This window comes from Canis lupus, chromosome 28 (genome assembly GCF_048164855.1).
Source record: "Canis lupus baileyi chromosome 28, mCanLup2.hap1, whole genome shotgun sequence".
In the NCBI taxonomy this organism is placed as follows: Eukaryota; Metazoa; Chordata; class Mammalia; order Carnivora; family Canidae; genus Canis; species Canis lupus.
This window is the reverse complement of record NC_132865.1, coordinates 40,633,095-40,646,636: the sequence shown is the minus strand read 5'-3', so window position 1 is coordinate 40,646,636 and position 13,542 is coordinate 40,633,095. Positions and strand designations below refer to the sequence as shown.

The 13,542-nt window shown below is 34.8% G+C and overlaps 1 protein-coding gene across 10 annotated transcripts; it reads left to right on the top strand.

Annotated features, from left to right (window-relative positions):
• Nucleotides 1–2,078: 2,078 nt before the first annotated feature.
• On the top strand, nucleotides 2,079–7,547 carry PPDPFL (pancreatic progenitor cell differentiation and proliferation factor like). Of its 10 annotated transcripts, none has more exons than XM_072804674.1 (5): nucleotides 2,079–2,573; nucleotides 2,983–3,086; nucleotides 4,765–4,836; nucleotides 4,938–5,037; nucleotides 7,337–7,547. In XM_072804674.1, the coding sequence occupies exons 2-5, from the start codon at nucleotides 3,032–3,034 to the stop codon at nucleotides 7,341–7,343; spliced, it is 234 nt and encodes a 77-aa protein (XP_072660775.1). In that variant the 5' UTR covers nucleotides 2,079–2,573; nucleotides 2,983–3,031; the 3' UTR covers nucleotides 7,344–7,547. The 10 variants fall into 10 exon arrangements, 3 of the variants coding, with proteins under 3 accessions (XP_072660775.1, XP_072660773.1, XP_072660774.1); XM_072804673.1 differs by having other exon boundaries at nucleotides 2,085–2,573; nucleotides 6,505–7,547; XR_012020212.1 differs by adding an exon at nucleotides 3,397–3,510 and having other exon boundaries at nucleotides 4,765–7,547.
• Nucleotides 7,548–13,542: the final 5,995 nt, after the last annotated feature.

The following is a 13,542-nucleotide window of genomic DNA, read 5'->3' as shown; positions in this document are numbered from 1 at the left end:
TTTTATGTTTGACTATTTGTATGACTGGCAACTGACTCATTATTCCACCTGGCAGTTACCCAGACATAAAGAAGTCACTGAACTTAATTCTCCTTTGCTTCAAAGGATCAGGGAAAAGGGTAGAGAGACTTGTAGGTCAGGTAAACATGTAATAAGAGCAGGTGGTGGGGTGAGATTGCCATAGTGGAAGAAAGTGCCTAAAACTGTTCAATACCAGTTGCATGTTAGGAATAGGGACAATGGCAGTCCATTGGATACCTGGCAGTCCAGCATCTGAGGACACATCTTATTTTGGGGGATCTGGCACTCTGTACCACTCACTACAGAAGTTAGAGTGCTTTTAATGGTCAGGATGTAGTATAAGTTGAATAATAGTAACAGGATACAATGACTAAAAAGAGAATTTTATTTCATTCTGATGTAAGAACAGTCGCACCAGGCTTTGCGTTATGACCTTTACCTCTGTGCAAGAAGTCCAGGGCAAGCGAATTGATCTTTAAAGAGATGACCCTGAGGATGAACCACTCAATTCTCACATTTCACTGGCCCACACTGATTCCTAGCCGCAAGAGAGGTTGAGAAATGTAGTTCCCAGTTGGGTGGACTATGCCCAATAAATATTAAAAAGGAAAGAAAGAATAGTTCCTGAAGTATGGTTAGCAGTTTTTGATGCAAGGATATGTTGTCTCTATGGAGCCTGATGTGAGCACATGACCTGGACTTAACCAACAAGGTCAGTTCCACTGGGCACTTTGGATCGGAGAGTTGGTCATAGCTGACAGAAGGCCTCTCCTATTCTGCCTAGGTGTGACCTGAGCAGATGCTTCCCTGCTCGTTTAATTAGTTCCTGCCACATTCTAAGCCTGATGCCTTCTGCATGGCTTCCCAGAGTCCAATAGCTGTCAGGACAGTGCGTACATATTGCATGGTTATGGATTGAGAAATAGGATTTGTTGGGAAAGTTTGTGAGCAAAGGGTCAATGAGAGAAAACATTCCTGGCCCAGACTCTCACTATTCCTGTAAGAGGCAAACAGGGTGAGGGTTTTTATGGTGAACATGTATTTCGTTCTAGCAGCTCTCCCTTCTCAGGGAATGGGAACAACTTCCTCAGTGCAGAACTAAACCAACTGCTTGTTGGAAGGCAGACTGGATTTGGGTTCCCACTTTTTAGAGGAATTGTCTAGGAAAGTCAGCAGCTATTGGGATGTATGCCTTGGCAATGTTAGCCCTTGTGCCCTGGAAAGCTCAGTTTGGTCACAAACTGAGTTTCAAATACACAGAAAGCTATTTTCAAAAACTATCTCAAAGAATGAATAAAAATGAAACATTCTCTCTTGACAATACAATGGGCTTAGAAATAAACTAAAAAATATTTTTTAAATGTATATATTTGGAAAAAGAAAAGCACTTTTAAATCAAACATTCAAAAAATGTCATAATTGGAGTTAACAAAAATATTTTGAAATAAATGACAATAAGAATAACCCTAAAGTGAGTAAAAGGAAGAAGAATAAAAGCAAGACAGAAAATAATGAAATATAAAATCAAGAAACAGAAGAGTAGTTCTTTGACAGATCTAGTGTAATAGGGAAACCCCTAGCAAAACTAATCAAGACAAAAAGAAAAAGTGTAAGTAAACAGAACTTGCAACTTACAGGAGCCATAATCAGGTAGACTAGATGGTCAGAAAGAACCATGATGGCATACTAAAATCAATGTTTTGAACATAGATGACATGAATAATTTTGTGTTTTAAGCTTGTAAAACCAATAGCCACTAAATAAATTGAAACAATAAATTGAGAATCCTCCCACCCCCTCAATAAGGTGAGCCACAATTTGATTCATGACAAACTGCAGGAAATGGCAAACAGCTCACAGAAGGGATGTTACTAAAATGAGAATATAAATCGAGCTTTTGACTCAATAAGTAATATCGATACAATGTCATACAGTCACTAATTTCCCCTCATTACCCATGATTGCCATCTGTCTTTTATCATTCTCCCTGGAAATTCTGATTCACCGTCCATAAATTCCTGCAGCGCATGTCCTTTCCCACAGGACTTCCTAATTCACTGAGCTCCTCCTTGTGAGCTCTTCCTGTGGCTCTGCTTTGTATCACTGTGTCTGGGGCATGAGCAGTTCTGTGAGCTGGCCTGCAGTGACCCCTTCTCCCAAGGAGCCTAGCACGGTGCGTCCCCAGAGCGGGAGAACATAGAGAAGGCTGAGGGGGGATGCGTGGGTGTCACCCTCCACTCTGCACAAACCAGAGTCCAAGCTCTGACCTGACAGTCTGTCCCTGCTGCCGCAGCCCTGCTTGGCGTCTGGCCCAGGGAAGGGCAGACAGGCAGAGGCCTTCACCTCCCTCGGTGCTGTGCCCAAAGCTCAGGTTTCAGCCTTCTAAATATAAGGTGTGCTCAGGGGTCCCAAAGCAAGCCCACATTCACTGCAGAGTGCTCCTGGCCTGCCTGCTGTCCCTGCTGGGTCACGTCCACCCTTCAAGTGTGTGCTTTCTCAGGAAACCTTAGAACATGTTTATTTTAAAAGAACAGATTGGAGAAAACAAAAAGGTGAGTGACTATATCATGGCTGTGTTAACACTATTTTGACTGAACTTTAGATTTGTTTCAGATGGAACAAGTTGTGGGCATTGTCTGTACTTGGATAGTTTTATATACACACACACACACACACACACATATACATACATATGTATATACACACACATATCCGTATATATTTGTACATATACATATAAGTATACATATATATGTTTTTTCTTGCTTTTCCAAACAAAAACCACATTAATTGCATTTTTTTTATTTATTGTAGAATATATGATCACAATTTTGTGTAAGCTTTTCATTTTTTTTTATCAGATATTTAATACATGGTAGACTATGTTGCTTTGCCAAAAAAAAAGGTATGGAAAAAAGAAAAGGACACTCCATGTGATTAACAGCATCTGTTTTGTGTCAGTGTTTCTAGATTGCTGTTCATAGTCGGGCGCTTGTTCACAGGGAAATCCATGGCATCAGTACCTTCCATTGGTTGCCTGCTAGCCAAAAATCAGTATTATCGAAGTAAGTTATAACATCACTGGAGGATATTCCTAGAGAATGTGATTTGAGGTGATGTTGGTGGGATATTATTGACATACCTATCATGTCCTGGTCAGAGCTTAAGGGAGGAAAGTTGACAGTTGTAACAGTGAAGAAAATAGGACTAGAGATCATTCAGACCTCTCTGAATCAATATTGTCAGGGCTCATCTCTTTGTTTTAAGTATGCCATATTATATCATATTAATGAAACCATCAACACTTGTAAATAAGTGAAAATAATCTTATATTTCATAATTATGTTTTAATTTCATGTATCTTGCATTTAATAGGATATATTAAAAGCTGACAATTTTACATGAAGAAAAGACTGTTTCTTAGAAAAGAAAGGATGATATGACTGCTTCAAGGATTATTTCATTTCCATTTTCTGCTATGGATAATAGGTCAGCTTCTATTTGGCCGGTTTTATTTTTATTTATTTATCCACTTCTGAGTATTCATAGCTGAATAGAAAATTACTGATTCTTAAGGAAAATTTGGAAATTTCATAGAATGAAACAATCATTTCAGAAACAAATTATCGTTTATTGAAAATATGCCCACATATAGAAAATTCTAATTTCAGGGATTGTTTGTAGGTAAAAGTTGGACGTGTCTATTAACTTATTATTTTTATAAAATTGTTAAACTATTTGCATTTACTTAGTGTTATATCCATAGAAGTTATTTTTATATTTAGATCATTTAAAAGACTTATAGGTTTAAAATATACGTATGATAAAACAAATAAAATTTTTATTATTTAAATTCCTTTCCTTCTAAACTTGTAGCTTTTGTAGAACATTTAAATATATGCACATGTAATATTTCTAATGTAGTACAATAAAATTTATTCTTGATTTTGTACTTACTAAGATTTTGAATTTGGTGACATTTATATTTTAAGTTCTACATCTATCTATGGAGAGAGAGAGAAAGAATCATCCACCATGAAAAGAAATATATCTTTTTAATAGAAAATGTAAGAGTGTGCTAGGTGACCATTGCTCTTCCAAGTATCTCTCTCCCAGGCATGGTCTAGTGGTCAGTAAGGCCTGCAGAAATCAGCAAGAACTTTCCTGCCATAAAACATGAAGAAATCCTCGGAAATTAGGAAGAGAAAAATAAAAGGGGATAACTACCTCAACTACCTCTTAGAGAAAACAAAGGACTCTGAGATAATGCAGCAAAAACAGAAGACAGCCAATGAGAAGAAGTCTATGCAGACAAGAGAAAAAAGATGACTATTTGGAATACCTGGGTGCTACTGCCAACTAGGTGTATCATAAGCAGCGTCTGCCTTCGGCTCAGGGTGTGATCCCAGGTCTGGGGACTGAGTCCCGCATTGGGCTCCCTGTGGGGAGCCTGCTTCTCCCTCTATGTCTCTGCCTCTCTCTCTGTGTCTTTCATGAATAAATAAATAACATCTTTTAAAAAAACTATCTTAAACTTAAAAAAAGTAACATGGAATATGCCTTTTTCCAGAAGACTTTTTAATTGACAGTTTAATCCATTTTTTGATTCATGAAGTCATGATCCAGGAGTAAATAATTTCAAACCATGCTACTTTGCCACTTGGAAGTTTATGCATAAATAATATGTCTGTGTTTGTTTGCCAATTATTTATTTGTTTATTGATTATCATTTGTTTCCTTCAGAGACCAGTATATCTTCAGTTAGCTCTTTAACAGATTCTGTTAATGTCATACCTGATGACAAATCCCAACAAGGTATTTGGTTTATTTCTTATCAGCATCACTCTTAATATTTTCTTTGTTTCTAGTCTTCCAAATGTGTTTGAGAAGAGAGTAATATGACTTTTATTTGATAGGGTTACTAAATGTGGCAGAATCTAGCTGGTGGTTTAAATCCTTTTTCCATTCTGAACCTGTGCCTTCAGATGTAAGAAGAAAAGATCTGTCTGCTAGTGGGTATGTTTTAGTTTTTCTCTGATAAAGATATTTTAAAAAAAAAGATATTTCCTTACCAGAATGAAACAATATAGGTAGCAATTACTATGTTAACCATTAGGGATAAAAAATAGTTATTTCTTGATGGTGATGAAGGCTTTAATATAAAGCATACTTAAGGGATTGAGATGGAGAAGATATTTGCTCACCTGTTTTGTTAACCATCAGTCAATTTGTGAACACTTTTTCTAATTCTGCCACTGAAGAGAAACTGAAAAGTCACATGACAATTTTTGTCATTGTTTAGTGATAAAACAGACTGAGAGTCAGAGGCAAGGTTCTAAATTTGTTTTTATGGTACTTTCAGGAAACAAAAATATCTACTCTAATAAAAGGAAACATGAAATAGTTGGCTCCAGAACAGGGAAGGAAAAGAAAAAAAAAAGAACTTGGACAATCTTATGGTGTGAAAGAGAAAGAAAGAAAGAAATGCTCAAAAAGTGAGGAGATATGTCAAAATGACATACGACCCAGTTGGCCAAATCTGGGACAATTTCAGCAACAAAATAATGATAGTAACAGATAATTGCCCATTGGAGCAAATAAAATCTGTTAATCATTATTGATATAAATAAGTAAATGAACAAACAAATGAGAGAGAAGGGAAAGCTCTTTATTGTAGTACTCTAATTAATAAATGTAGAAGGAATTAATAAATGTAGATGGAAAAAGAGAATTACTACTTGACATATATTACAGTAATGATTGTTTCAGGCAAGGATTATCATTGGGTGCTAAAATAAATGGGGACAAGTATGAGAAATGAGTTCTTCTCAGAGTGTCTCCCCCCAAATACTTATTCATTACAAGGGAAAATAGTGATTTTCCAATGGACAAAACTATCAGATACCACCTTAACAAAAACAAACAGAAAACAATTATTTAGTCCCTGTCCTGGACAACTTATTTCAGTTCCACTGCTGACTTTGACTGGCTTCTATATGGTGCCAATTACTACACAGAAGATTGAACTGGTGGGTTTGCATACAAGTGTTTCTACATATTTTGAATCCTAACACACTGAATAGTACAGTTGTTATTCTAATGGTTTCTAAAATACTTATTTTAGTTTTTTAGACACTACTAATGACCAAATGTAATACAAAGAGTAAATAATAATGGATTTCATAGATCTTAATAAAACATAAGGGCTTTTATGAATTTTTTACATATAATAAATTTGAAATAGAATTAATAAATATTGATATTTTCAAAAATCAAAGAGAAAAGATCAAAGTGGAGTTAATTGTTGAAAACATGTATCCTATATGCTATCAAGTATATTAATTTGAATTATCTAGGTAACTGTTTCACTCATTTTTCCACTTTACTCTGACTATAAAGACAACTTACCTTATAGCTAAGTATTTCTCCGCTATCTGTGTATGGAAATTCAATGAATATTGTTGTAATGACTATTTTATACAGTGTTAATAGCTGACTCTGATAATCAAGAGGATTCCACCTGCCGAGGTGCTATATTTGTGAACCACACCTTTCAGTACTAAGCTATTCCAGATGACTTTTCTTCATTATAAGAAGACAGAAACCTGCTGGAGATCCTATTTATGAGATAGTATCTCTGCAGCCACCCATACAGCAAAAGATTAGGCATTTTCCTCATTATACAGACTATTGCTGTGAGTGGTATCAGCAACGTGGAGAATATTGGAAAAGTATGCCTTTGAAAACATGTACCTTTTTAAAGTAATAAGTCTTCAAATGTAATGATTTGTATGAAGTAGCTTTTTCCCTATCCACATTATTTTTCAAAAACTTTTCAAAAGTCTTTATATTTTCAAAAAAATTTAGACTCTCTAAATGTCTGTTGAATAATTTATTATGCCTTAGAAAGGAAAAATTGATGCCTAACAATGGTTTAAAGGGAATTGAATTCAGAAATGTAGACAACAGTGGCAAAAATTGTATTTTTAATCATGAACATTGGAAATATAAAACACCCCCATAAACATATTGCTTGTTAAAAATATATTGCTGTACGTGCAATTAATTTGTTATTGTGTACACTTTACAATGCATGATTTTAAATAATATTTAACAATGTGGAATGATCTATATATGGTGTGATTTTAGTTGTGTTATATATATATGTTTATAATAATAGATTGAGAAGAAATATTTCAAAATGGCAACAGTAACTATTTCTGGAGATGGAATTATAGGTGATTTTAATTTTCTTCTTTATATTTTTTCTGTATCTTTTCAAATTTTCTAATATGATGTTTTTGTGTATAATTAGAGAATAATAAACATTATGACAAAAAGAGCAGCCCCGGTGGCTCAGCGGTTTAGAGCTGCCTTCAGCCCAAGGCCTGATCTTGGAGACGCGGGATCGATTCCCACATCGGGCTCCCTACCTGGAGCCTGCTTCTCTCTCTGCCTGTGTCTCTACCTCTCTCTGTGTGTGTCTCTCATGAATAAATAAATAAAATCTTTTTTAAAAAAAGAAGCACTGGACACATTTTGTGAATGTGAATATTTCCTACCTTGGCTAGAATATTCCCTACTTTCCTCAATACAGGGTAGATAATATTAAATGACTTTCAGTTAAAACTTTTCTGTATACTACTAGCAAATATTTTTCAATGTAAGATGTGAGGCATTAGAAATTAGGGATGGTGAATTCTCGCAGATCAATGTCACTAGTCTTATGTGACTATTGTTGCATTAAACATCCAGGATAGCACACACAGTTGTTAGTAAGACTGTATTCTAACCCAACTGCATAACCATAAGAAAATATTAGGAATGACCATTTGCAATGATGAGCACAACTGACTATTTACTACTGTTTCCAAATGAGACATACATATTTGTGTTTCTCTAACACTTGGCTGTCAATGAAGGGACTCATATATCATGTTGGCCCACTCAATAGCACATCATTATTTCATGTTACTACTTTTCTGGTGGTTGCTTGCATTTATATTTTTTTATAATTTATAGAGGCTGATTAAATTTTTGGACTATCATTTGGCTTCAGTATAAAGATTAAATTAGTGATAGAACACTCATTTTTTTTTCTAAAGTAAGAAAAAAATGACAAAACAAATATGGTAAGTTGTGAGACTTTAAGATTATAAACAAATTCCTTTTTTCTTAGCCACTAGGTATATGTGTAAACATATTGCTTGTTTAGGTTATTTGATGAATTTTCCCAAATAGGTTATCAAGTTGATATTCACTTTGTTTACTCAGAAAGATAGCATTTATTAAATTACATCATTTGCCTATGTATTTGTATATTTTTAATGTGTCAAAAATACTGGTTTTATAGTAGTTTAGTGTTACTGTTGCAAAAAGTTATTATTTTTTAAAGTACTTGGATTTTACATGAGATTTTTAGTCAAATATATTAGAGTGGCTAGTATACAATACAGATGTGAGAATAGATGGACGGATGGAGGGATGGTTGGAAGATTAGAAAGATGATAGATAGATAGATAGATAGATAGATAGATAGATAGATGATAGATAGGGATTCTGAAAAAAATATGTAAGGAATCTTTCAGAAAAGTAATAGTAAAGTGAATTTTTTAAAGATTGAAAGGATTCCTGTGTGCTATCTCAGAGTTTGTATAGAATGAGGATGATATAAGTAAAGAGAACAAAATGCCTTCCAGATAAATTCTAGTTAATTGCTTTTAACATAATTTTCCTACAGTTTAGTTTGGGGCTGTGTTTAAAAAGTACTTCACACATAGATAATAGCATAAGTATATTATTTTAGTTCAAACATCCCCTACCTGTCTTTGTTGCCTACTGGTTAGATAATAAATAGTGGAGGCTGAATGTATCACAGGAGTGTCATAACTCCATATGACTTGAGATTTGCTATAGTTATTCTAATTTGAAATTATGAAATATTATTTGACTTGGTTGGATGTCTGTATTAAATGCAACTAGGTTTTTAATATTTCTGCTCAAGTTCTATGAAATTATATGTTAAGGTTCCGATGATTTTTTGACGTATGATTTTGATAGCAGGTTCCAAGTTATTAACCCACATTTTTTACAGATAAAATAACCACAACCAGTTCATCAATTCTCACTAGAGTTAAAGTCCTCTAGCTTGATTTTAGGACTACTTGGTGCTTCATACATTATGCAGAAGTTTGGGTTGTAGGAAATAAAATTCAGGAATACCATTTGCCTATTAAAAAGTAATGATGGAAAATAATTAAGTTGAATAGAGTAACTAAACTTCTCACTCATAGAAATTCAAAAAATGTAGTCATAATTTATCCATCCTCCCAATGCCATCCTCCAAATGAACATGCCAAAGCCCAGCTCATGGTCAAATAGCTCACAATATTTCCTTGTTGCTTCTTCTTTCTCAGAGAATGGCAACCCATTCATCCGTTCAAACAAGTTCATTATCCATGATAATTATAACCAAGCCAACACCGAGTCCTTCTGATTTTATTCTTTTTATTTTTTGCATCCACCTACTTATTTTCTTTCCCACCAGCACTTACCTGAGCCCAGGCTTTTATCATTTCTCCTGAGAAAAATGGCCATGGCATCCTAAGTGGTCTACCTGCACCCTTTTTTAGATCTCTCCAATTGAGTGTCCTCTACAGATCAATCACAATCATCTTAACAAAACATGATCTGATTATACTCTCCTGTGAACACACATCCTCCATACACTAGCACATGCACAATATTCAATAGTTCCATCATGCTCAGATTATAGTCACGATTCATACAAATCCCCACATATTCTAGCCCATGCAGATCTCCATAATCTATTCTTGTATATCACTATCCAAAGCTTCCAGTGTTCCAGCTATGTCAGCTCTCCTTCAGTTTCTCATATGTGTCAGCTTCTTTCCTGCCACATAGTCTTTCCACAGTCTGTTCCCTCAGCTTGTACTGTCTTCACTTAATTAACATCTACTCATCTCTAAAATCTTGGCTCAAAAGTCTCTTCCTCAGAGAAAACTTCTTCGATCTACTTAATAAATTAAATTTTTCATTATAGGCTCTCATAGCTCCTATTTATCTCCTTTCTAGCTCTTATCACACTTATAATTTTACATTTGTTTAAGTATTAGTTTTCTCTGCTGCACTATAGTATGCTTTTCCAACTGCAGCATAAACTACACGAGGGCAAGGATTATGTCTGCTCTACTCAACATTTTATACCCAGCTTCTGACATATCAACAAATATTTGTCAAAAGAATGACAATGGTTCTTTAGCTGGAGCTGGCCCCTCTCTCAAGAAGTGTTAAGCTTTGGCAAAGAAGGGTAAACACTAAATCAACAAAGACAACCTTTTCCAACAGCGGTGAGCACTGTAAAGGAAATGATGTACTTTTGTTGGAGAGTGATGGAGGTGGGACAGAGGTGAGGGAGGGCTTCTTTAATTGGTATACTTAAGGAAAGCCTTACTAAAAAGTGGATTTGGGACTGAATCCTAAAAAGGGGAAGCAGCCAGTTTTGTGAAAAGCACTCTAGGCAGAAAAAATAGGCAGTACAATTTACCACACTCTATGTGGTATATCTAGTTTCCTGTTGCACTATTTTCAAGAGAAGAATTTGATATATTCTATATAGGGGTCAGATTATCTGCTGTGTTTCTTTCCAACTAAAATGGGGATGAGAGATGGTCTGGTCAGTTTTGGGGCTGTGTACTTTTTTCTTAAAGTCGCTCAGGGTGACCTACGAATTGTCCAAAATCACACCGCATAGCAGCATGCATGTAAAGTTGCTGGACATCTCCCACAGCTCTTGTGAATGCCTGGAGTTCTGTAGGGCACAGCCACATGAACATCTCCTGTCTCTGATATAATTTTCTGAATACCAGGTCAGTTTTATTGCATCATTTCTACCCTACTTCTTACACCAAATAGATAAACAAATGGCTATTATTTTAAAGATTCTTTATGAGTTTCACTTAAAAAATCTTATAACTATTTCATAAAAACAAAACAAAAACTAGTGAAAGAGAGTGCTGCATAGTTACTCTCCTTCCTTAATAGTTTAGAAGGAATGCATTTCAGCTTGGGTGTCTAAAAAATGTTCTCCCATTTCAGTGTAAGTATCTGGCTTCCAAAAAGCAGAGAGGGAGAAAAGTATGTGATTCTAATACTGTGCTTCAAACAAATTTCATTCAACATTTTAGTACATTTTAATTAAATTCATTCTAACCAAGTATGTATTGCAGCTATTCGGGAAAAATGACTTGTATTTTTTTGTTATAGCTTTATATAAATTGGTCAGATATAAAGGTTTTGCTTTATCATTTTTAACTAGATAGATTGAAATTTATTTGGGTCCAGGTTGTAAACCCAAAATATGTTAAATCTTTTGCATTATAGTAATTATTTGGTTAACGGCCAGCTGGAATGTGAGCTTCATAAATGTTTTATCTTTTTATCATTCCTAGCAGAGTTTTTCTAATCAATGAATGAACAGTTAATGGAAATAAGATTTATATGTTAAATGACTACAAACATTAGAATTTTGAAATTCCTTTGTAAGGAAGAATGACCAACATTTTATTTTCAGATAAACTACCTTTGAAAATATTTATACAGTCTTAAAAAGCTCTAAAGAGAGCTATCTTCAAATTTCAAGATGAATTTTACCATGAAGAGAGAAGACAGACAAAGCTCATAAACTGATTCATGTTGCTTTTTCTTAATCATCTTAGATGGATTTCACATATTCATTTATTTCCTGTTACTGCTATTACTGCTTAATATTCTGGAAGGACACAATTTTATTCTTTCTATTGTGCAGAAAGCATCCTTTTAGCTTCCTCCCATCTGGCTGACATTCTCTGAGGTCCCTAAGATAGAAGTACATTTGAGTGTGCTTGATGGCAAATATAGGAGCTCAATCTGCTCAGCATCCTGGACTCCAGAAGCAGGGTCCCAAACTGAAAGCAAAGCAGGCTTCATTCAAAGCAGCAGAGTAGGATTGAAACAGAAATTTGGGGTAATGTGGAGGTTAATTAATTTTTCTTACACATATCTTAAACAGTGTAACCAATCTGTAACTGACCAATTAATTCCAATTGAACCGACAAATATTTTCCTTTTGAAAACTACCTTTTAACACTATTCCATAGTCCTTGTTCTTTCAAAATTCCAGAAAATATTAAATTTCAAGAAAAATCTCTCTCCAGCTAATTATTGTAATTCATTATTTACAGTGCTTAGGTGAAGCACTTTGTGTTTCCTCTAATGGCAATAGTAACTTCTCTAGTGCTAAGTAATGAAAATGACAGATACAGGGAGAATGGTTGGAGGTGCATTATAATAGTGCGACCTCTGTGACAGCCTTGATTGTTGCCTAGAGAAGATACTTTTTTAGCAAAGCTGAAGCCCTGCAATTCTGAAAACTCAGTGTTCTTAGGAACTTGGGATCTCCACATGGTTCTTAGGTTCTCCAGATGAATCTCCAGATGGATCTCCAGAAATCCTAAATCAATGGTCCTGAGCTGAGGCTTAGAAATCTCATTCTTTAATAAGGGCTCCTGGTAAATTGTATATGATATCTAGAGTAATTCTTAATTCTTTATTACACCGGCAAAAGCTGCAACTGTCCTTCTCCCCAAACTCGGGGAAATAAGCCTATGGTTTGCTACGGTTGCAATTTTAGATATGAAAAGGTCAATTGGCCTGAGAGAGTATGTGCGTAATTCTTGAACCAAAATAATTTGATATAAAGAAGTAATTTCAAGTGACAAGGCGTTGGAGGTGAACATGCATAATCAATCAGCTTCAAAGATTGAAGAAAGAGCTGGAATTTGGAAGGATTTTCTACTTTTATAGATAGTTTTCTTCTGCATCCTCAAAGGTTAATGACAGAAATATGTTAATTTTTGTGCTCTTTCTTAATTTTTATTTTTTTCAATAACTGCTATTTTTTATTACATGCACTTCTTGCAATTCTTGTTTTTCAATTCTTAAGTCACTTATTGCCTCTGTTAGAGATAAGTACAATCCAAAAGAATGATAATTTTTCTTTATCTGCGCACTTCTGTCACATAAAATGCCTATTGTACTTATCATCTTAATTTTTTTCTGTGATTCTGTGATAGTACTATGGCTGTCAAAATACATATAGAAAACTGGCTTATAAAATCACTTAATTTTCAAAAATCGCAGGACATGGACATGAATTCTATCATTGTAGATTAAGAAGATTACACACAATGGAGATGTGTGTTGACTTTGCTAAACACATTCCAGTGGAAATATTTCTTTTATTTATTCAATAGTTATTTACTGTCTGTTCACCACATGACAGGTACTCAACTAGACTTCAGTCTTCCAAATTTTTATTTCACATGAGTTCAGAACATTCTATCTATGACTCTTGCACAGACTGGAAATCACACTCGTTCTCCTGCAGAGCTGAGGGAATGAGTCCCTGAATGCCTGCTAATGAAGTTTCTGGATTGTGGAATGGTAGAGGGAAGAATAAGT

Excerpts from the sequence above, each read along its gene's own strand:
- PPDPFL (XM_072804672.1), top strand. The coding sequence starts at position 3,032 with ATGGCATCAGTACCTTCCATTGGTTGCCTGCTAGCCAAAAATCAGTAT. Across the intron at positions 3,087-4,764 it reads CAAAAATCAGTATTATCGAA|AGACCAGTATATCTTCAGTT; the intron begins GTAAGTTATAAC and ends TGTTTCCTTCAG. Across the intron at positions 4,837-4,937 it reads TGATGACAAATCCCAACAAG|GGTTACTAAATGTGGCAGAA; the intron begins GTATTTGGTTTA and ends TTTATTTGATAG.